Consider the following 25,603-nt stretch of genomic DNA (forward strand, 5'->3'; position numbering starts at 1 on the left):
AAATTATATGTGTTAAAATAATTAATGCAATTAACCCTGCCCCTGAACAATAAGTACATTTTGTAATTCAAGCTTGATGCAGTAGGGGGCAGTCAACTGTACAGGTATCATGCCTTGTGAAACCAACGAAAAAGCAGCACAGTTTTAAAGATATACAGTATATATGGAATAAAAGACATAGAAGCCTCTGCAAAGTCAATTGATGTCCACACAGCAAACTAACATGAAACTACCCTTAAAAAATATCTGGCAAACAAGTTCAGGTAAACTTGCCACAAATCTGCCATTATTTTCGCATGCAAATGAGCTTGTGATTCACCGCAAATATATGCCAGAAGTTTGCAGCTCATTTGCATCTGAAAATAATGAGTGGCAAATTTGCGGCCTGTTTGCAATGAACTCTCGATTTTTGTGAGTGTATGCTTCTAACCACAGGTGGAGAGCTGTATTTCCAACCAAACAACTTTGCGATGCTGTTTGGGAATGTTCGTTGGAACTATGGTTTCAGGAAACACCAAATTGTTGAGCTATGTTGGTAACAATGGAACTTATGATCATAGTTGGCTAACATTTCTTTTGAGAAAAGCACCCTTGGTCTCATAGAATAACATTATTATACATTTTTGAAAATGAGTTTCAGGTGTCTTGGACATATCATGGCAGTTTTTCTGCTGAAATTTTGAAACATTACAAGTGCTACAACAATGAGTTTTAATTCCATGTCACACACATCACAAGTAAAACAGTAGATTATCAATTATTTTTTCAGCCTGTTCCTCACAATGCACTCAATGACATCAAATGACACACTTTGTGATGGAAAAGACCAGGGTACGAGTAAGGGGTGTTGAAATAAATCGTTTCTATGATGCAACGTGATGCGGAAGTGGATGATTCTGCATTTATGCAGTAGTAGACCATAATCGATTATAGCCTACTAACGTTTCTCTGACATCATTCGTCGCATACTCTCTTGTCGCGCTAGTGTAAAATGGTGAGGGAGGCGAAACACAAAAGCGAGTAATAAAAAATGCACCCACTGTTTTAAAAGCCGACATCTGGGCACATTTCGGCTTTTATGAACAAACTGTAAGCACGAACTGGACAACCACATGCTGTGTGTAAAGCCTGTCACACGCGAATAAAACATTTTGGGAATACCACCAACTTAAGAAACCACGTTAGCCATTTTCACCCTGAGATGCTATCACCTGCCAATGTAAAGGCAGACCCAGCTCAGCCAAAAATAGATCAAACAATATCAACTATGCTGCCCAACTCAGAGAAAGGGAAGACAATATCCAGATCCGTGGCAGCTTTCATAGTGAAGGATATACGGCCTTATTCTGTGGTGGACAACCCCGGGTTTCGCCACCTGTTGAAGATGCTGGAGCCACAATATAAGCTCCCGTCACGCAGCCACTTTACAGAAAAGGTTATACCTGAACTCTACCACAAAACCAAAGCCCAGGTAATGGCGTCAATGTTCACACAAAAAGTAGGCTCGGCCTCTACTATTTATTTATTTATTTATTTATTTATTTATGCATTTGGCAGATGCTTTTATATATATATATATGCTCTATCAAAATATGGCATTTTGTCAATCACGCAGTCTTCAAGCTTCCACTCAAACAGACAAAACTTTTCTCAATTAAAAAAAATTAAATAAATGAAAACACATAAAGTTACCCTTGTTATGATTAGGTGGTACTTTGTCAGTTTGAGAAGCACTGGAATAAACAGATCAAATAAAAAATTGCCGTCTGTCTGGATATGTAAAACTGCAGCAGCCGGAATCAAAGTGTCACTGTTACTTAACTGTTTCATCTTATTTCTAGTGGCAAATCATCTCGCGGCTTGTTACATCTGCTCTCTCCAACTCTTCCCTCATAAGCTAAAGGAGCAGAGAAAACTCTACCAAATACGGTATCTTCTCACGCTAGAGCATTTATATGATAAACTCCACTCAAGATAACTCCCTCTCTGTGACTGTGACTTACCTGTGCGTATTTTAATGAACCATAGAGCTCCGGTGAGCAGAACTCCGATCATGAATCCTCCAAACGCGATTCCCAGAACCGCCGAGAGTCCAAACTCAAAACATCGATCTGCAACAAACAGAACACATAGATCAGATTTTGTAGGTATTTTATTGATGACTAAGTCCCACCATCCGAAATAAATAAATACATAAATAACCTATGTTTTGCTCGGTAGTAAAGCTGCACATGCAATGCAAAATGACAAAAAATAGATATGCAGGATTATGTTACATTACATTGTTACTCGTTGGAAAAAGTGGATTACTATTGTCTAGAAAAACTAGGCTGTGTTCGAAATTTGCATCGGAAGTGAAAACCAAAGTATCCTTCGTCTTAACTTAGTTACTACCTAACACTGGACAATTCCAAGACTCCATATCTTATCCATTTACTCAAAAACACTGGTTGCACAAGTCAAACACCGAGCATGTGGAAGGCATTCAGGCATGCTGCAGCCAGTGAATTATAGACTCATCATTAGGATTGAATCTTGTGGTTTCTACTCAACATCCCCTCATCTGCCCGCTGCATCCTCTCTGTTCACACCCCCAGTGTCTGACCTCCACGTCCCACTCATCATATATGACTCTCCACACACACACACTTCTGACTTTCTGATCTTCCTCCGCAATCACAATAACAGGAAGCAGCTATTTTATTTCAATCAGGATTAGAGAGGCTGTATGTGTCCCTACTTTCTTTGATGACGAGACTTCAAGGTGTTTGATGTTACCACCAAAGCAAAGAGTGCGAGCGTGTTTACCAAAACACCTCGACTGCTCAAATGACAGTTCCCAGGGGCTTTAAGAATGTTTTACTTCTTTTTTTTTTTTTTTTGGTGCCACACAAAGGCATATGTTTTATTTATTTTCCTCCCCAAGTCAGCAGAAGGGCTTCCGCCAAATATCACCTTTATTTGTGTGTTTGATCAGAAAGTCTGCGTTGAGCAAACACAGACAAACCTCTCAAACAGGAACGACAGACCCAAGCAGTCACATCCTCTCTGCTCCCTCAAAAACAGAAAGTTCTGACTGATTCTACTAGCTGTTTTCTACACTAAAAGAAATGAACTTTCACCATCGTCAGTTTTACTCAATCCTCCCATGTTCATATTACTGAAAAAGTAATGTAACCAAGGTAACTTAAATTAACTGTAAATTAAAGGGACCAAGACTTACTCAGTAGCGCTCCCCACCAGCATGTTTTTAGCATGCTAACATTTTCTGTCACTGGCTAGCATATCGCTAAAGGTTTAATTTGAGTTATTTTGACATGTTAAATGTTGTTAGGTTTACTTGATTCAGTTATGTTCCCTCTACTTGAAGTATTTAAGTGGAAATGACATGGACATTTTAACTACTCATTCCAAACACGTGCAACCACCATTCATGACCGAATCAAGTTCAGCCAAAGAGTTTTTGTTTTTCCTTTTGTGTGTGTGTGTGCAGCAGTGTTTGGGAAGTAACCGTGTCCCATTGCTGACCAAACCAGTGTGTTCTCTGGACGACAAAACATGCTTGGTGGAAGAGAAATAATAAAATTAGTAACTAATCAATTCTTGATCAAATGGTGGTGAGGACCTTCAAAAGTGGCCATAAAGACCACTTTAATCTTATGAGTGTAGGTGTGTATTCTTACGTAAAATGTGCTTGTAGCACACGTACATGTACTTTTCTTTGCATAGACACTTAAACGTATAATATTGACGTTTTGACAGCATGTTCATTTACGAATTAACAACTTTAGTTTCGAACAAATGTTTATGAATCCTTATTTAATCCATGATTTTATTGTATTTATCATCAATAAGATTAGTTACATGTTCAATGAAATCCCATTTATTCATATGTAGTTGACACCTTATTTGAAATGGTTTAATTCTGTTCTGTGTGATTTTTGGTGCCCTATTTAACTCATTGCAAAGGATTATATCACTTTAACTGAGACTAAACTTTTAAATATTCAAAGAAATACAAATAGAACAATCTGTAATTATTTAATCATCACTTAATCATTATATTTTTATAAACCACAAAACACCATAAAATTATAATAAAAGTATTTAATTAAAATATAAAAATAATTTAACAAAAAATATTGTTGTCATGTTTATTCTGTTGGTTCATGTTTTCATGTCTTTTATTTAAAAAATCTAGTTCCTGTTTTATGTCATGTGATTCCTGTTTCCCTCATGATCATATCATGTGTTTCCCTCGTTCATGTGTCTTGTTTTCATTGGTTCATTGTTTGATTACTTCGTTATTAGAATTGTCTTTTCATTGGTTTAAGTTCATTTAGACTTGTGATTGGTTGTCTTGTTACCCATATCTGTGTATTTATGTCCTCGTGTTTGCCATTGTGTTTTGTCAGGTATTGTAAACATGTGCTCAAAAATGATGGGTGTGTCCCCCTCTATATGTTTGATTTATTTTGAGTATTTGTATGTATGTGTATTAAGTTTTGTCTATAAATGATTGTCTGAACTAATTGCCACATGGGGATTAATAAAGCTCTAAACTATAAACTACATTTTCACAGCACGTATTCATTTTAGTTTATGTTAATTTCTACATATACTAATTCATTTTTAATATACATTTTTTTATATGTTAACATTAGTTAATACAATATGAACTAATAAAAAAAAAGTTTTTTCATTGTTTGTTTATAAGTTAACATTTACCCTGTATATCCAGACATGAAGAGTAGTCGAGTGCACTTTCGGTGTTTGGATGTGATTGTAGTGGTGGAATGAGAGTGTAATTTTGGGCATGTTTGCACAGTTAACCGATTTACTTTAGAGAATTGTGTGCAAATAAACAACGTTATCAGCAAGCACAATTTATTCTCTGTAAATTCCCCCCAAAGTTTCCAGTCTCTACATCAAATATTGCACCTAACTGTCAAACTGTCGTCTATTATCCTACGAGTAGGGGTGTGACGATAACCGCATCACCGCAATATCGCGTTAATGAGATGCCTACCGCGGTGTGAGGTCATCACCGCACTTTTTTTCTTTTTCTGCTGAAAGTTACAGGAGTGCATATGGTGTGTGATATGAACAATAAACACATTAATATTTGCTTATAATTTACTGTATTCCCAATGCATTCTCATCCTAGGGCGTAATATAGTGACACTTTTGACATTTCGTCTACATCCAACGCACATGGCACCCTTTAGCGTCAATATGAGACGCAGAGATATATGTTCAAGGGCTTCTGGAGAAAAAAAAACGCTTTTCTGCTCAAGGGAGGAACAGTCCATTAATGGGGGATTTATTTTTTGTGTGTCTGATTATTATTAATTAGCCTAACTGTTAGGTTTCAGTACTTGTGATGTTTACAGATAATGTTCAATTAAATACACAAACACAGGCATAAAAGACAAAATCATAATGTAAACTGTTGGAGTTAGATTTTAATTGCATGCGATACTTCTCTTATGTGGTATAGGCAGTTGACAGCGCTAGCCAAAAGACATTATTCAATAAATGGCCACGAATCTAGTGTCTACGCCAAATACTGTGTCGCCTATTTTGGGCACATTTTGGCTTTGAGGCAGGTGACAATGGGCAGCCGGTGAATCTGGACGAGGCAGTATGCCGTAAAAAAGTATCCGTCTCGCGAGGAAATACCACTAATTTAAGATCACATCTTAGAATTAACCATCCTGTGGCGTTTGCCGGACTTGCGTGCAGCACACCTACAACCTCAGGCCAGCAACGACAGTTGGGAGTCTCCGAGGCCTTTGCAAGAGGTGCGAAGTACCAAAGAGGCAGCGATCAGTGGCGAGTACTTACTGACAGCGTGACTCGTTATTTGGTAGAAGAAATGGTACCATTCCGTACCGTTGAGAAGCCAGCATTCAAAGCCATGCTACAGGCATTTGATAAGCAATATGTACTTCCTGACCGAAAGTACTTTTCTCAAACAGCGATCCCTGAAAAGTATCTATCTGTGAAGGACGGCATAATACAGGACTTAAAAGACGTTGATCATTTCTCAGTGACAACTGATATGTGGTCAAGCGTTAACATGATGCCATACATGAGCCTACCCATACACTATCTCAGCGCAAACTGGGAACTAAACTCGAAGTGCCTGGAGACCGTGTTCATGCCAGAAAGCCACACGGGTGACAACCTGGCGGAAGCTCTCAGGTCCTCCTTCCACGAGTGGTCCCTGGACGAGAGGAAACTGGTCTGTATTACCACAGACAATGGGGCAAATATTGTGGCTGCGGTGCGAAAACTTGGCTGGACATGGCTAAATTGCTTTGGCCATAATCTGCATTTAGCCGTCACCAATGCAATGAAGACGGAAAAGGACCGCACTGCCCGAGCCATGGGTGTGTGCAGAACATTGGTGACGACTTTCTCGCAGAGCTGGCAAAGAAGAGAAAGCTGCAGAAAGAACAAGTCGAGCTCAACCTGCCCCAACATTGCTTAGTTCTGGTGAGTTGTGCTAAACTTCGATTCTTATTTCTTTAGACGTTGTTTTTCATGTAACAGTCCGTGGATATAAACGCACTCGTCCAAACGCAACTTGTTGAAACTTTGAATAATTTATTCTACAAAATAATGGGTTGCAAACGATGACAAACCTGTTCCATAATTCCTATTAAACTCAAAAGATATCGAAAAAAATAACAAAGTTATATAAATAAATGTTATTTCATATTATTGTTATGTTTATGATGTAATAATTATATTTTTTCAAAGCGAATACGAAATAACGAAATCTAAAATCCTGTAAATAACTGGGCAAAACTTATGGAAACGCCAATCAATGCTCTGAATTTCTGCTGCCCATTTTCATGATTAAGATAAGATAAGATTTTATTGATCCCGAGCTGGAGAAATTCGCTTGTTATAGCAGCTCCAGATATACGAGCCCTGCACATTGTGCAAGAAAAAAAAAGTAGGCTAAATTGTGCGCACGATTTAGGCTATCCTACTAATTCGTTCCCTCGTTTTATAAATCATGCGCACAATTTACTATTTCGTTCCCTCGATTTGCAAAATCGTGCGGACGATTTACTACTTTGTTCCCTCTATTTATAAATCGTGCGTACGATTTAGCCTAGTTTTTTCCTCCATGTAATGTGCGGAGCTCCTTAAGATAAAACACAACAGATGGCAAAAATACACATGTGTATAAATAGTGGCACGATGTATAAATAAATACATTTTATTGCACAGGACAAAAAAAACATAGCCTAATTGGGGATTACAATTTTTAATGTATTCACAGGATTGTCCTACCAGGTGGGGCACTAAGCAGAAAATGATTGCGCGCGTTCTCGAGCAAGTCCCAGCCATTAGGAGGGTGTTGATGGATGACCGGCGCAGCCAGCATTTGATACCGACGTGGCAGGACATCGAAGTCCTCGAATCCGTTAATGCAGCGCTGAAGAAGGTCGCGGATTTTACAGATGCGCTGTCTTCCGAGAAGACAGTTACAGCGTCCTCTGTTAAACCAGTCCTACAGTTATTAACTGAGGATAGTTTGCTCCCAACCGATGAAGACACGGAGTTGACGCGCAACCTGAAAAGAAAAATGGTTGGAGTCTTGAAAGACAAATATAATGCACCTGCAACACAGCAACTATTGGCAAAGGCCTCATTCATTGACCCAAGATACAAGGACATCAACCCCGGAGATGACGTTAAAGATGCGCTCTTGGAGGAGATGCTGACAATGCCAGAAGAGCAGCGTGATGTCGGGGATGGAGAAGGTGCCATGAGTACCGCTGCGGCTGGAGAGGGAGAAGGAGGAAGTGTGCCATCATCTTCACCTCCTCCTCCAAAAAAAAAAAAATGAATCTTGCGGACCTGCTTGGAAAGAGAAAAGCACAATCCTCCAATCCGGTCCCAAAAAGAATCCGTGCAGACACTGAAGTCGCAAGGTATTTGCAGGAGGACGCCCTCGATCTGCACTCTGATCCGCTTGCCTGGTGGCGGGATAATCAGGCTCGATTCCCTCTTCTATCGAAAGTTGCCAGAAAATATATGACTTTATGCGCAACGAGCACTCCTTCGGAGCGTGTATTCAGTGCGGCTGGCAACATTGTTACTCCGTTAAGATCCTCGCTGAAACCAGACAAGGTTAACATGTTGGTTTTCCTGTCACGAAACCTGAAGACCGAAAAATAAAGCAGCAGGAATTGACGATTCAGCGGCCCAACAGCCGAACACTTGTTCAGACTATTTTATTTTGCACTTAAAAAGGTTGTTTATGTTTAGCCTAATTAATAGTTAATTATTAATATTTACAATTTAATATAAATGTTAATTTGCTGTCAATAATAAAGAAAACTGCTTTATAATTATTAAAAATGTTGTTTTAGTTTAGCCTAATTAATAGTTAATTATTATTTACAGTTTAATATAAATGTTAATTTGTTAATTTGTTTATTTGTTAATAAAGAATACTGCTTTAAAATTATTCATTCCCATTGTCATTTACAAGCTACATGCGTTCTTGATCACGTCTGCAGCAGTGTGTGGTGCGGCCGCGGCTGTTTTTTTTTTTTTGGGGGGGGGGGGGTGCGGTTAACCGCCAAACCGCGAGATTTGTTGCTTCTTTACCGCGGTAAGACAAAATCCCATACCGTCACAGCCCTACCTACGGGTGTTTAAAATCGACAAGAGTGCAGGAAAAAATAACGTGTGGACAGAGACTGAGCTGACCACGTCGAGAGCGGAATATAATGGTGTTCGGCTCTGGATGGAGTGAGGAATGCACACTCTGTTCCTGAATCATCTGCCAGGGGATCGTCTTCCCCTATGAAGAACAACAACTTCCCTTCTTTGTGTGCGCCTGATAACAGCAACCTGGGCCCAAGTTTGGAGGGCTGCACATACCAGACCTCGGACACAATAAATCCCCCATTGGCTCATTATGTGGCTCATTATTTCTGATTGCAGCCACAAGGTCAGCGAGCAGTCCTTCCTATAAACAGCCTCCCGTCCCGCTCTTCCTCGTATCCTGACCTCATCTACATGACGACTAATACCATCTACTGAAGGTAGGGCAACACCAGCTCTATCTCCACCGGAATAGCACAAATTTTGCTGAGACGAGATGGGTGTTGTTTGAATTTGGGACAATATTGTGCCTTCCTATTGTTGCCATCTGTAATGAATGGAGATTTTATTTCCTGTATGTTTCCAAATTAGAACTCAAGGTTTTCGAACATAACAGGTTTAAAGGTCTTGTGCTGCTGAGTGTCATCAAGTTTCCTTCCAACATTCAAGTTTCGGACATACAAATATATGTATATCAGTAACCCTTTAATGCATTATGTACATTTATTACACATGTTTTGACCAAAATGAACATGACAAAAGTTCCATAAGAAATATGCAACAATGAATGAACTAATTTAAATGATATGTACATTTAATTTTCTACCATTAACTCTGTATGATACACACACTGATCAGCCACAACATTAAAAGCACCTGCCTAATATTGTGTAGGTCCCCCTTGTGCCACCAAAACAACGCCAACCCGCATCCCAGAATAGCATTCAGAGATGATATTCTTAGCACAATTGTACAGAACGGTTATCGGAGTTACCGTATACTTTTTCTGGCTGTTTGTTGGTGCCAGACGGGCTGGTTTGAGTATTTCTGGGATTTTCAACAACAACAACAACTTACATTTATATAGCGCTTTTCTCAAACTCAAAGCGCTTTACATAGTATAGGGGGAATCTCCTCAACCACCACCAGTGTGCAGCATCCACCTGGATGATGCGACGGCAGCCATAGTGCACCAGAACACACACACACACACACACACACACACACACACACACACACGAGGAGATGGTAGAGTGATGTAGCCAATTCAGGGATGGAGATTATTAGGAGGCCATGATAGATAGGGGCCAATGGGGGAATTTGGCCAGGACACCGGGGTTAAACCCCTACTCTTTACGAGAAAGTGCCCTAGGGATTTTTAATTCAGGCAAAGTTGCTCTTCTATCAGCTTGAATCAATCGGCCCATTCTCCTCTGACCTCTAGCATCAACAAGGCATTTTCGCCCACAGGACTGTCGCATACTGGATGTTTTTCCCTTTTCACACCATTCTTTGTAAACCCTAGAAATGGTTGTGCGTGAAAATCCCAGTAACTGAGCAGATTGTGAAATACTCAGACCGGCCCGTCTGGCACCACCAACAACCATGCCACGCTCAAAATTGCTTAAATCACCTTTCTTTCCCATTCTGACATTCAGTTTGGAGTTCAGGAGATTGTCTTGACCAGGACCACACCCCTAAATGCATTGAAGCAACTGCCATGTGATTGGTTGATTAGATAATTGCATTAATGAGAAATTGAACAGGTGTTCCTAATAATCCTTTAGGTGAGTGTAAGTTATGATATGCAACCAAATTGAGCAATCTACAATCTGCTTTCCATTTTGCTTTGGCTTATTTGCTGTGCTTGCATATTATTGCAGTAGAGTAATACTGTATGTAGCTCTTGTAGTTGTACTCACTTGTGCTTGGTATATATGACTTGATGACCTGCAAGTTCCTCTTGACAGTTTCTTTCTGACAAAACTGAAAACACAAAAAAGAACAACGCAAGATGATTTTGCAAATAAAGTGATACATGGATTTCTACAGATGTTTTATTGACAGTGTGGAGAACAGATCTGCACAAACCTCGATCCCATCGTAACAGAGATGAACTGCACACTCCAGTTCCCACGAGGTGGACGGAAGATCTTGAATCAGCTCGAAGGAGAAACTAAGTCTCTTGGGACAGTCTTTTCCGACACATGTCTCCTCTTTAAAAGGCATGTTCTTCTCCAGTGTCATAGAGCGCACTTGACAGCTACTCACTTTAATGTTGAAGTAGATCTCTCCAAACGTGTGATAAGAGATCTGGTTAAAGAGAAAGAAAGGTGAGTTATTCCATGTTATTTTGTTAATACTTTTTCTGAAGGAAGGTAAACATAAATCACGTTTACGGTGTAACCCATTATTTTGTTGAGGGTGGTCATATTGATAATTTCCACCAACGATTTTGGAGCAAAACTACAGGTAAAACATTTTAGAAATGTGGCAGCAGCATTATTTTATTTTTACACAAAGATTGAGGAACTGAAGAGCCACATGTCAGATATTCTTTGTAATGGTGTCTTTTTGGAAAATTGTTTTTATGTGAATACATAAAGGTACATTTCTAGACATAATTTGCTAGAAAAGAAAAAAGCAACTTCATACCATATGCCACACATTTGGTTATTGACATTGAAAATGGGTCAAATTTAACAATTTTGGATGGAGCCATATTAAGTGCCACATACATTTGGGGTTTAACAATAAAGAAGCAAAAAGAAATGTTTGTTTTGAACCAGAATCTAAAAGGATATAAAGATATCTTGAATAATTCAGGAGTTTCAGGCACTCCAACTTTGGAAAAGAACATAAAGTGGCATGAGTGGCACCATTGGCATGAGTGATGAGAAGTCTGATTCATTTCCACAAACCGGTTTTTAATATAACTAGTTGTGGCAGGGCGGAGGGCGGGGCCGGGGCGTGATCATACACACCCGGTCCCGTATTAGGCTAATCAAGCCTCTGAGGTATAAAGGTCGACTGCAGAGTATCGTGCGGGAGAGAGAGATCATTAGCGGACATGTCCGTCATGTGTGTGTTTATGATGTCTTTTAAGTTTCTCATTAAAATATTAATTATATTGAAAAGCCGGTTCTAGCCTCCTCCCTGCCCATCCTTAACAGTGTTACACTGGTGCCGAAGCCCAGGAAGGAGGAGGGATATGCCGTAGTAGAGTTCTCGCCAGTACCCAACGGAGCAGCCGCGGCCATCTGCCGGGGGACGAGGAGCCCAGCTGCCTGAAAGACGATGGCCGGCGACCGCGAGGGGAGAAGGGGCTCCTAGCCGACAGCCTGGAGCGGTCATGGCCACTGCCAGGGGTGCAGGAGTCGCCTACCGGCCGCTGAAACGCAGCAGGGTTTAAGACCGCGAGCGGGGAGGGGCTCACTGGCGACCGCCTGGAGCTGGAGAACCGCTGCCAGGGGCGAGGGAGACCCCTTCTGTTCCCAGAGAACGCGGTGGGGCATTCCATCAGCTAGAGGCTGGAGGACTGCCTCGGATCCGCCCGGAGAGGCGTGGCTGTCGTCCGATAGAGGGTGGAGGAGTGGCCGAGGAACACGCTGCGGCGTATCGGAGAACTGGCGAGTAAGAGTTTTTTTTTTTCATCTCTCTCTCCTCTCTTTCTCTCACTGTCGATCTGCAAAGGCCTTTTCCCTCTTTTAAATTTAACAGTTTTTTGGGGGGTACTACACTGTTACAGGAAGTACCCCCCATTTTAATTATTTCTGTTTCCCTCCCCTTGTCCCCTCCCTCGTCCAGGTAGATTGGGATGACCTGCCGGCAGACAGCGCAGAAGGCGCGCCCTCCCCCAGGGAAAGGGGGGGGATGTATGTCAGGCCGAGGGTCCCCAGCCTGAGAGAACAAGGGAGGAATGTGGCAGGGCGGATCGTGATCATACACACCCGGGCGCATATTAGGCTAATCAAGCCTCTGAGGTATAAAGGTCGACTGCAGAGTATCATGCGGAGAGAGAGATCGTTTGCGGACATGTCCGTCGTGTGTGTTTATGTTGTCTTTTAAGTTTCTCATTAAAATATTATTTATATTGAAAAGCCGGTTCTCGCCTCCTCCTTCCCCATCCTTAACAGTGTTACACTAGTCATGAGCATTGTGGCAGGGTGAGCAAGAGGCAGATACAGTGGGTGTGGCGTCAAGCATCGGAGAGGTGTTTCTTGAAAATACTAATAAACATAAAAAGTCAAAAATGGGGAAAATAATGTGACTATGTGGGAAAGTACAAAATAAAGGTGAATCTGGTGTCCTCACAATGTGACGGGACTTTGTGAAGGAAGGAAGGTAGGGGTAATGTCCACAGAAATGGTCCAGAACATGGGCGGGTTCCGATGGCCAAATGCGCACCCCTCCATGGTCCGTGGCGTGAGAGGTCTTCCTAGGTGTGCTCACAAACCCTAGTGTCACATCTACAGTAATTTGCATCGGGTGGCTGAGGGAGTGGGTCTGACACACATCTTATTCAGCCAGTACCCTCCCCGCTCTCCTCCTGGACAAGCAAGGACGCCAGTGTGTGCACACATGGAGAACAGAAGCCAGCTCCCTGAGAAGAGGCACCCTATGTATTTATATGACGAGGCTAAACACACATAAGGTGTGCCTTGTTCCCTCCTGCTTCCCAAACGAGGCTTATTATCTATGTGCCTCTTCTCTCTCCTGACCACTCCCGTCATGAGCTTGGCCGAGGGATGGCGATGATGACGAGAGGGCGGACCAGGCCATTCCGCCACAAACATTTCCGCTGTTTTGTTTGTTTTGGAATAAACTTACATTTCGTCCCATGCTTCCCCAAGTCCTCGGTACACGCATGCTCATTCTGGTATTGGCTCTTTCAACGTTTTTTTTTTATTTAATTCATACTTGTTAAAAAACACTGACGTCTGCTTCAGCGTGTAGATTTGATGTGTTCGTTTCGAAAAGGTTCTTTGGTTCAGTAACCGGTCTAGTTACTCTTAAGAACCACCTAGCTTGTATTAGTTCAACTCGTTCATTTCAAACTCTGTCTCAGGCTACTAGAGGTCAGGATTTCATTTTGTTTTAATATGTTATTGCTGATAAATAAGTTAATGAAATTCAGATTTCTTGAAAATATCCAAACAAACATCTGTAGGTTCATAACCCAACTACAATATAGCCAACTCACATTAATCCGTTAGATTTCTCAGTGAAACTGTGTTGCAAAGACCAAGTTTCAAGAAATCTTGTTTAGAAATCTTCATGGTTATGACATCATAACCATGAGGTCATTAACCTTTGATCATCCACATTTACATATCAACACCTATCGTGTAATATATTTGTATCCAGAGGTTCGCCAATTATAACAGAAGTAATTTACATGTAGAAGTCTTAAGGGTACAGTAGCAAAAACAGTCTGTTAAACTGTATGAGCCAGGGAGAATGCAGAAAATGGTCATTTAAAATAAAATTACATCTGTTGGTGAAACTGACATTATTATAAAAAGACTTCAGGGCAAAAATGTCTACCTCTGCATAGACCATCTTGTCACTGTAAACTTTGCTGCTGGGATCCAGAGGTGATTTATAGTCTGGAGACAAGAACAGCTGCATCTGAACAGGAACCAATGAAGAACTGGGAGCTGAGGTGGTGTCCTCATCTTCTGATACTCTTGATGGAACTAAAGAGAAATACAGAAAGAGATATAAAGAAAAAAACGAGTATTTTCAGGGAATGGTTTACCCAAAAATGACGAGATTAGACTCTGCCTTTCTTTCTTCTATGGAACAATACAGGAGATTTTTAGCAGAATGTCTAAAGCATCAATAATGACCAAAAAGCACCATAAAAAGTACTCCTTGTATCTACTAACTGAAGTCGTTCTTTACGAAAACAAATCTTTCCCATCACTAAAGTTCTTAAATCCCATTGAATTTGCAAATGGTTTTAAAAGACAAGTGATGCCATGTTTGACATCAATGATAAATGTCTCGTCATTGACATCATGCCTAGAACAATGCACGTCAGCTCATCATATTTGAATCGAATGAGATTTCAGTGCTAATGTGCAGATGTTTTCGTGAATAAAAACTCACACAAAGCTATCGTACGACATATGGGCCATTTTTATGGTATTTTAATGGCGTTATTGCTATCCTTTTCAAATCTCAACAGCAGCAGTGTCTGTTATGATAATGAGTAGTTTAGACATTCTTATAAATGTCTTCTGTAAACTTACGTAAATGTAGGCAGCAGATTTTCTGCCTAATCAGTTAATGGGTTAACTGACTGCTGTTTTGAATGAGTGGAACTCTTACGGAAACTGGTCTCTGGTTTGAAAAGCATCTTATTGTCATTCTGCCCCCGTATACAGCCTCCGAAGGCAGAATTCTCCTGGTTTTGGACGTAGCACCGGTTTCGAAGTCACGCCTAAAAAATCTATTGCCCTCTTGTGGTCTGAGGATTGTAACCTGTAGAGCAATGTAAGAGCGCACGTAATGTATGTACAGTACAACGGGACCACGCATTAGCCATGCGTTAGCCAAGCCCTCGTGTCTGAGTTTGCGAACTTGCGTGAGGTATGTTTCGGCCTTAAAAGTGTCCTGTGAGGAAGCTGTGCAATGCAAGAGAAAAACATCACCTGTCCAGCTCATGTAACTTCTAATCCACAGCTGGACTGCAGAGATGTTCAGACGGATCTCAGAGTAACTGGTGACTGATTTGCTGTTGAAGTTTGAAAAGACCTTCTGCATGATGTCTGCAGCATCATCTGAGATCGCAATCGTCCGATTCATCGGCAGGTTATTGACGAATACTTGATTATTAGACTGAAAGAAAGAAAGACAGAATTTCAGTATTCATTATCTATTTAGATCAAGCATTATTCCACAGTAACTCTCACCAGTATTTTGATGACAGATTTTGCATGGATTGTCCACTCAGTGTGTGGTGGACCTCTCAAGAGCACTTTAGAGTCTTGCGGCAAATGCACAGAAACATGCCTGAAAGAAAATATATGTTATATAATAATATATACATTAACCATAGGCAGAAGGTGAACAAACTGCAGGGTAAAGTGTTGCGTGTAGCAAAAATATTTTTTTCTTACCGAATATTTGTTTTCCGGTAAAAAACATCAAAATATTCTTAAAATAAGAAAATATTATTTGATAAGCAAAATAATTTTCACATTTTTTGTTATATCTATGACAATTTGGATACGTTTATGCTTATAATAAGTAAAAAAAATTATAAAAAATACTTAATGGAGTAAGAAAAAAAAAAAACAAGTTTCATTTTTTTTTCTTGTTTCAAGTTAAAAAAAATCCTTCTGAAAATATTGAATCATATTTCTCAAGTATTTTTTATCTTGTTCTGAGGATGTTTATTTATTTTTCCCAGAAAATACAACAAAAATAATCGTAAAAAATGTATTTTATTTATTAAAAATTTTTGTGAGTGTATGTGGCATACACCTTATTAGAGGTTAGAAAAAACATAATCGAAATAATTATATTAAAAAATAAGTAAATAAAAAAAATTTAAAATACAATAAAATGTATTTAATGTAAAAATATAATTATTAAAGTTATTATTATTAAACTATTATTATTATTATATATTATTATCAATTCTACTACTACTAATTATAATAATAATTGTTGTTGTTGTTGTTATTAGTAGTAGTAGTGTTATTGTTATTATGATTATTATGCAAATTATTTCATATAAAAATAAAATAAACAAACGAAAACATTTAAATTACATTTACCATCTGAAACCATCAATTAAATACACAATATTGTTCAAATTGCAGGTACCTTACCAGCCCGCTTTATTTAATTACCATAACTGCAAACTTGAATAATAAGTAATATGCAGTAAACCACAGTAAAATGAAATCTTACGAGCAGGGCTGTGTATTCAGTTGCTCTTGTGCAGTCTCATGAACGTGCACAGGAAAGCTACAGTCGGTCAACAGTTTCACTGAATACTGAATTTGATTTTGGATTGTTTCACGCCAAACCTTATCGTATCCCTTCAGAACAAGAAGTGAGTCGCACACAGTCATTTATTACACTTATGAATTATACTTTTGCATCCTTTTAGAATCTTGAAGAGGTGGTCACCATAAATGTACATTTTATGATATTAATGAGCAACATTTCGTTCACATTTTCTCCCACAATTGGTGTTAAAAAATTAGAAAAAGTCATATTGGGCTATAACAACAAAGGGGTGAGTAAACAGTGACTGGATTTTCATTTTTGGATGAACTATCCCTTTAACCTTAAATCTAGTCCAACATTCATATTCTTTTGTTTAAGTAAGCAGTACAAAATATAGCATGCTAACTTCTGGAACAGCTTCCTTACAATTTCAGCAAATGTCTTACATTGAAGTTAAAACTGCTCAAAATAACTTTCTCCTCTTTAAAATCTGAGTACTTGTTTTAAGAAATCATCTCAAATGTATTTTGTGTTGTTCAGTTGGTAGGTTTTTTCACTTGTTATAAGCATAAATCTCGCTAAATGTATTTTTGGTTTCTAACAAACATTGTATTTACAGTGTAATGATGTAAATAGTAATAAAACAAATCAATCTCACATGTGCTATCAAATAACCGGTAATATATAGTGCCTGATGTTACATGTTAAATACCTTATTCTGAAATCATCTGGAATACTGATAATGTGCACTTCTTCTCCAGAATCCTCCATATAACAAAATTTCAGTTTGTTATATGATGTGTCCACGTCCAGCTCAATCAAGTCTTTTTCTGCTGGCAGCTCCGACTTGAGCTCACAACTGGAGGCTAGATGTGAACCTATGCCAGTGCCAATTTCACACCTTAAGTACAGTTTTGAAGTACTTCATATACTGTATTTGATAATGTACATTAGGAGTCAAATATGTCAGTGCAAAAAAAGGTGAAAAGCAAGATGTTGACATTTGTATTTAGAGAATGATCGTACCCTTCATGCCTGTGAAAGTGATGGTTTTGGGGTCTCGCACAGTGGTAAAGGATGTGACCCCTCCAAACTCATCTGTTGCCCATTGCAGAAGTTCAGCATCTCCCTTTGTGGATGGGGCAACCTGTGTCTGTATATCCAGACCTCTTACAGGAAAATGTATTGAAGTTCCATTTGTAACCTGAAATATGGATAGAAAGAGTTTCCTTTTAGGATACAATCTGGTAATACCACACAAACAAGATTTTTAAAAGCACTCCACCTTCTTCACTCTCCATACAGAGGATTTTCTGTTTCAGTGGTGTATCGGTTATAGCTCAAGGCTGGTAACTAGAAGATAGCTGATTTGAACCCCATAAGGAGCAAGCAATGAGCTATTGTCACATCTTCCCGATCTGTCCACACAAGATCTCCTTCCCCTGAGTATTAACCCATAACCGGATAACATTTCCCAGAACCTCCTTCTTCCCGCCATTGACTCTCACACCTGATTGCCATTCATTCATCAACTCCCAGTGTATATAATCCCCGCTCAAACTTCACTTCACTTAAAAGTCTTGCCAATTCACCCATTGTCTTGCATTTCTGAGCATTATCTTTATCTACTGTCTGCCTGTCCCTTGGATTACCCCTTTGTTTACCGTCTTTGATTTGTTACTTTGTTTGGATTGCTCATCTGGTTTTGACCTCTACCTGTTTAACTATGATTGCTATTTTTGAAAGGGTGGAGGCCGGGGCCAGGTCGTGATTTTACACACCCGGTCCCTTATCAGGCTAGTCAAGCCTCCGAGAGGGTTGAAGACTGACTGCGGATGGTGGTGCGATAGAGAGATAGTTTACGGGCAGCTGTCCGTCATGTGTGTGTTTGTGTCTTTTGTTTAAGTTTTTCATTACAATATTATTTATATTGTCAAGCCGGTTCTCTGATGCGCCGTCACGTGGTCCCCGATCACTCTCTCAGGCAGATGGCAGCCGCTCCTCCCCGGGCGGACCAGAGTCACACCGACCCCCAGTGTACAGAACGCACCTCCACGTTCTTGGCGACCCGTGGGGACTCTCCTCCGCCCCTGGCAGAGTCCCTACCACTCCGGGCGGTTGGCACTCGCAGACGGCGGTCCTCTCGACCCCTACGTGTTTCTGAGGGATGGCAGGGCACTCCTCCTCCCCTGGCAGCAGCTCCATCGCTTCAGGCAGTCGGGAGTCCAGTCCCCACTTGCCTCGCAGACGGCGGCCGTTCCCCACGTCCGGGCGGTCGGATGGCAGTGGCGATCCCCTATGTGGACGGCAGTGTCAAGGATTCCACGACGGGCATCCCTCCTCCTTCTTGGGTTTCGGAGGAGATGAGAACTGGCTTGACAATATAAATAATACTTAAATGAGAAACTTAAACAAAAGACACAAAAACACGTGCGGGACAGCTGACTGTAAACGATTATCCCTATCCTAACTCCATCCTCAGGCGGCCTTTATCCCTCTCGGAGGCTTGATTAGCCTGATTAGGGGCCGGGTGTGTAATATCACGACCCAGCCCCGCCCTCCACCCTGTCACACTGTTAAACTCTGCACATGGATCTTCACTCTGTGTCTGCCTCTGACTCATCACAGCTATCACCATTGTGCCCTTAATCAAGCCGCATCAAAACATGTTAATGTACTCTCAAACAAACATAGTCCAAACCATTGTTAATCTTGTCAACAAAATTACTGACGAAAATATACATTAATGAAGGTTTTTTGATTTTGTCAAAGATAACAAGGATAAGACAAAAGGTGCATTATGATATAGTCAAATATTTTTTATTAAAATATACTGTTGACTTAATACTGAAGAGAAAGAAATTATACTGCTAGATATTAGCAATGCACTAAAATGTGTTTGTATTTTTATTTTTTTTAAAGAAAGACAAATCCTGAAATAATTTATGTAAATAATCCAATCATAGTACTGTATGTTGTGTGTATCTTATAAATGTGAAATTAATGAGCTATATCCACAACATAAGCATCATATTACAACTGGCATCTGCACAGACAATGAAGCCAATGAACAGGTGAACTTGAACTAAGTTACACGCTTGCCAGTTGGGAGCAAACAATTCACAATTTGAGTTGTGAATACGCAGTTTCCTTAACACGCTACACATAACACAATATCCTAAACTGTCTAAACGTGAGGAAATCACAACAGTCACTTCAGCTACTAAAAGTAATTCATACTTTAGTATATTCATTACAGAACATGCGATTATTTCAGGAGCTCAGCTTTTCTCATATTGTTTAATCTCTTACAAATGAAATATCCAGTGAATTATAGTCTTTTTTGACCCGGTACAGGTAAAGTATACATTATAAATACTGCATCATTTTTTGGTACTGTATCCAAATGCTGTGACTTTGTCAAGACCATAAAAAAAAAGATTTAAAAAAAAGAATAATAATAATAAGTTGTGGCAGGGCGGAGGGCGGTGCCGGGTCGTGATCCTACACACCCCGTCCCGTATTAGGCTAATCAAGCCTCTGTCCTGCCACATAAGTATATATATATATATATATATATATATATATATATATCAATGTGGGTCATTTTTGTCCTGCATTGAAAACCATTAAAAATGCACAAATTCTTGATTAGCGTCTAACATCACTAAAGACCTATCTATGTGATATATATATATATATATATATATATATATATATATATATATATATATGGCTCTAAAAACCTAAAAATCTTCATGGTTCATGGTGGATGAGTCTGACATTTTCTTCAAAAAATTCTAGATGGCAGTGTTTGACTTTTACCCTGAAATCAATGAGACTGTGTTGAAGTTCAAGCGAGTCACCTCATTTGGAAAGCAGTATGGAAACCAACCCCGTCTGTCTGTTTAATCTACCCAGACGAGTGTTTGAAAGGAATGTTTATTATAGTAAAATGTCTATCAGCAGGATTACACAACCCCATTGGAGCCACAGTCTTTCATCTGCTTCCTGTCGGAAGAAATATTTAAAATGCTGAACTATTTCTTTGTCACCAATCAAAGAAGAAAACTAGTAACATTGAGCATTTTGACTCACTCGTATGTACGGATTTCCTTGCTTCTTTTGAAGCACACAAGATGCTTCAATCTTCAATTAAATTCTTCTTTGGAAGATTATCTTTCTTTTCCTTACACTTTTGGACCCCACTGTATATGACGTCAAGGCAACAATATCCATTAAATATTTATGAAGTATGATTTATGGCCAGAACTTGCTCTATTATAAGTAAACAAATTCTGTAAAGGCACTACATTTGAGGTTGCTCCCACTGTTTGAAATTATCCTATCATTATAACCAGAGATTGATTGATAGTGGATTTTGCCTATACCGATAACTAAGGTATTGGAAATGGCCAGTAACCGATTAATCAGCCAATAGTTTTAAAAATCGATGTATAGAATATATATATATATATATATATATATATATATATATATATATATATATATATATATACATACATACATCGATGGTACAAGAGTCCTAAATGACTACAATGCAGTTCATTGTTCAACCAATATCCCAATAATAACCAGAAAAAAAATATACAGATTTGGTGCATAATGAGGGATTTTTAACTATAAACAAGCCCAAAAAACTCAGGGGACAATTATTTTGACATTCTATTATTCCTCACAAGATATGCAGTTGGAGACACAATGAAAATGTTTTTTTCCCAATAACCGATAGTTCCAAAATGCAACTATCGGCACTGATTAATCGTAAAACAGATATATCGGTCTACATCTAATTAGGACTAGATCTATTGCATGAAAATGTTTAAATACTAAAACATACAGAGAAACTCCTCTAAGCTTCTATACCAAGAAGAGAACTCGTCAACAGATCTCAAGAGCAGCCAGAAGTCTTTGTGGAAGGAAGACCTCTGGTTAATTAGTTTGATGTGTAGTGGGATTAGATGGATGGAAACACAGAGACAGGAAGCTTTGTAGACAAGAACTAATAAAAAAAACACAATGGAGCGATAGAGGGAGTCAAAGGGAATGTAAACTGATGGCCATTTGTCTCAGATGGGTGATGTGACACATCAAAACCTCAGGAAGCTGATTGACCAGATAATCAGAAGATTCCTTCCCAACGTCTGATTCACCCTGTAAGAGCAGCCAAATGTGGCTGACCCCACTGATGCCTCTACTCTCAGTCCAGAACATTAGAACCTCCTTTACGTGCAATGATGAAATGAAGGTGTACACTTAGTGGCCACTTTATTAAGAAGACCTACGCCCAAGGGTGCTCTATCCAGTTCCCGGAGACCTGCCTTCCTGCAAAGTTTAGCTCCAACTCTAATCAAACACACCTGAACCAGCTAGTCAACTTTTTGTGCAGTGCAGTGCTGGGGTAATGAAGGCCCAGGATTGAGAACCACTTCCTGGTTGTATCATTTAAACACTGTGTTTATTTAAAGAATTTATTTACAGAAACTCTGCCAACCCCTAAACCTAACACTAAATCTACCCTTAACCTAAAGATGTATCTCATTGTGAAACTGTTGTGTATATTGTTCAAACAGTCAGAATAATCAATTTCTGGAATCACTGGTGAATATATGGGCTATGAAAAGCTTCACTTGATAAATACTTAAATATAGTAAATTGTGACAGAGTCAAGTATCTTGTGTATATATATATATATATTGGGCTGTCTATTTAATGCTTTAATTCTGTACGATTAATTATTAAAAAAATTACACGCTTAAAAAAAACAACTTCCCTGGACCATAATATTGAGTATTTCTTCCATCTGAGCAATTCAAGCTTGAAGGATGACCTGTTTTCTCCATGGGACATTAAGTGAAACTTCAGCTGTTTGGGCGACGCACTTACACAGAGAACAAACCACACTCACCGACAGCAGACAACACAATATGAGAATACATCCTTACGTTCAAACACAGCTTGATTGAGCGCAAAACAAACGCAGGGCTCTCAAGGCATGTTTTTCTAAGATTGAAACTATGTTTAACTTGACACAGAGACCTAAAAACTGAATGTTTATGACACAACGCAAACGAGACGCTCCAGAAACGTCTGACACAGGTGTACATTGATGCGTTCGCAGACAAGCCCTCATAATAAATCTGTCTCGGACAATTCAACTTTTTGAATTGTCTTTTTGGTAACATTTTATAAAAAGGTCCATTTGTTAATGTTAGTTAATGCGTTAAGTATCATGAACGAACCATTAACAATATATTTTTGCAACATTTATTAATCTTGTTAATACTAGTTAATCATAATTTGTTGATTGTTAGTTTATGTTAGTTCATAGTGCATTAAATAATGTTAACACACAACTTTTGATTTGAAAAATGTATATGTTGAAATGAACAAACTAAGATTAATAAAAGCTGCAAAAGTATTGTTCATTGTTAGTTCATATTCACTAATGTAACGTACCAACAGGTTAACTAATGTTAACAAATGGAACCTTATTGTAAAGTATTGCCGTCTTTTTTAATGCTTTACTCAATGCATCTTAATAATCTACATACATTTGATTTCTTAGCAAATATTTATATATAGTATGCGATTAATTGTGATTAATTTGATTAATTCATTAGCCTACCATGAAATTAATTCAATTAAAAATTTTAATCGATTGACATATATATATATATATATACATTCCTGGATAAGGTTTACTGAATTGGAATAAAAAAATCGGCAACAATCAGCATGGATTTGTCTAATAATCGATAGTTCCAAAAGCAACTATCGACACCGATTAATCGGTAAAACCGATATATTTGAATTTATTTATTTATTCATTTGTTTATTGAGAGCTGGTTTGTGTGCTATGTACACCTTAAATATTGTGGTAATTTATGACAGTGCTTAAGTTTTAATGTTCCATGAGAACATGCAAAACAATGCAAAAGCTCACTGTTGCTGTGGTTACTTCAGGCAAACGTGACTTTGGTAAGTGAGCGTCTATTTAACAACAGTTAAAAACATGCACTCTGGCTATCATGTCATCTAAACTTCTTTGATAAAAACCTTTTTTAATTAATTTGAAAGCACTGCTGAATCACACTTTACACAATATGTAGAATTAACCTGTTGATAACCTGTTTTGAGCACAAACCATGAAAACGACATACCTGAACTTAAATGGTTGTATGTACGGGACCCTTTGGAGTATGGACACAGTTGTAGTATCTTTTGAAAGAAGACACTTTGAGCTTTATTTCCCAACTTTCAGAATTAATATATGTTGTTATTTTTTTAAGTTAGAGAAGCTGAAGTTTATAGTAATGGAAATATTTTGTGCTGAGCATGTTTTTATAATCTAAAAAACAATAATAAAAGTGCCAAGACAACACAGAAATACAATGTTCTCAAAGCTACAAGTCTAAAGAAGTTATATTTCAAATTTGAAGATGATCGAACAAAAACTGAGGTTCCTGCAGACATTAAGGCTCTGTCTTTCAAGACGACACAAAATCTGACGGCACTTCTCGGCTATTATGAATAAAACTACGCCCCATTTTTTAAAATAGACTTTGGAGACGGGCTGGTTTTGTTTACGAGACTCTAATATATCAGATCATATACAGTTCTCTTACGAGAGGTTCTCTCGTATTGCGTAAGCTAGCTTACGCTACGGGAAAGATTCATCTTTTCTGAGATATTGTAGCCAAAACATTTGCCTTAATTTTGTATCCATTGTCAACGCAGTGCGGCAGCTGCAGACCTTGAGCGGGCTAGCTAGCGAGCTCATTGGTTGCTCTGCGGCAACTGCTGCAGCCTATAGACGAGCTTGGGCGAACTCGCATCCAATGAGAGGCGTCTGCGCGCTCACTGCATCAAAGCCCGCCAAAAGGGCGTGACTAGAGTGCATATAAGCGTAGTTCAGTAGGCTGGAACCCTGATTTTCATCTCTTCAGCGAAGCTCTTCGCATCTCTGAACTGGAAGCCGCGTCGCCGTTCGAGGGGCATCTAGCAAGCGTGGACAGCGCTCGAAGAAGCCGGCCGTCTTCGCCACCTTCAGCCATCCTGCGAGCTACGCCATCCGGCGACATATCCTTTTTTAGAGCAAGCTAAGTTCCTCAGCGAACTTCACAAAAGAGTATCGAGCGTCTTTTTAAAGATGCCTCGCACTTCCTGCGGCTCATGCCGCGCTCCTCTCAACGCCGGAGACCGACACATCATCTGCGCTCTCTGCCTGGGACTGGGGCATGCAGAGCTCGCCCTCACTGACGGCGGATGCGACCTCTGCGAGGAGCTTCCAATGTCGACCCTGCGGGCTCGACTCGAAGTATGCAAAACCGGAGCTGCCACGCCGCCTTCTGTTTCGCCGCACCGGAAGAAGCGCCGCTCCCAAAGGCTGCCGGAACCGGTTTTAGAAGCGACTGTCTCGCCGGAGCCCCTCCCTCGAGCATCGCGTTCACCCTCCCGCCCCGGGATCGCGCAGTTGCCGCCGAGCGGCCGCACTGCTGCCACCTCGGAGAGCGAGGCGGAGGACAAAGGCTGCTGTTCCATCATGGCTTCGGACAGTGAGGAGTGGTCACAAGCCTCCTCAACGGCCCAGGAATCCAGCAGGACCCGCGCCGGAGTCGAAGGGGAACTGATACGCCTCCTCACACAGGCCATCGACCGCCTCGGGCTCGAGTGGTCACCGCCTCCTGAGCAGGCTCCCAACAGACTCGACGGCTGTTTTCTTCAAAGCCGTCACCGCATGGCGCCTGCGGCCCGGGCCGCTCCCTTCCTGCCGTTACTCCACGCCGAGCTCTCTAAATCGTGGAACGCGCCTCTCTCGGCCAGGACTCGATCCCACGTATCCACCGCTCTCGCTTCAGTGGACGGCGCCGCCGAGAAGGGCTACTCTTCCATCCCCCTGGTCAAGGATTCGGTAGCAGCACACCTTTGCCCGCCCTCCGCGAGATGGCGGTCTTAACCAGTGCTCCCGTCTAAG

At 40.0% G+C, this 25,603-nt stretch overlaps 1 protein-coding gene across 3 annotated transcripts in view; it reads right to left on the bottom strand.

The window, feature by feature from the left end:
- The window catches only part of LOC127639598 (endoglin-like), a 68,627-nt gene that overhangs the window by 632 nt on the left and 42,392 nt on the right, over window positions 1-25,603 (bottom strand). For 2 of the 3 annotated variants that reach the window (XM_052121710.1, XM_052121717.1), the window contains exons 5-12: window positions 17,632-17,809; window positions 17,318-17,483; window positions 15,558-15,657; window positions 15,297-15,483; window positions 14,185-14,336; window positions 10,729-10,950; window positions 10,560-10,623; window positions 2,004-2,111 (exon numbers count right to left, since the gene is read on the bottom strand). In XM_052121710.1, the coding sequence (XP_051977670.1) occupies window positions 2,004-2,111; window positions 10,560-10,623; window positions 10,729-10,950; window positions 14,185-14,336; window positions 15,297-15,483; window positions 15,558-15,657; window positions 17,318-17,483; window positions 17,632-17,809 (1,177 nt within the window). Of the gene's footprint in view, window positions 1-1,822; window positions 1,898-2,003; window positions 2,112-10,559; window positions 10,624-10,728; window positions 10,951-14,184; window positions 14,337-15,296; window positions 15,484-15,557; window positions 15,658-17,317; window positions 17,484-17,631; window positions 17,810-25,603 lie in introns of all 3 variants that reach the window. The other variant, XM_052121722.1, reaches the window with a different exon arrangement.

The sequence above is a fragment of the Xyrauchen texanus genome, chromosome 4 (genome assembly GCF_025860055.1).
Source record: "Xyrauchen texanus isolate HMW12.3.18 chromosome 4, RBS_HiC_50CHRs, whole genome shotgun sequence".
NCBI classification, from domain to species: Eukaryota; Metazoa; Chordata; class Actinopteri; order Cypriniformes; family Catostomidae; genus Xyrauchen; species Xyrauchen texanus.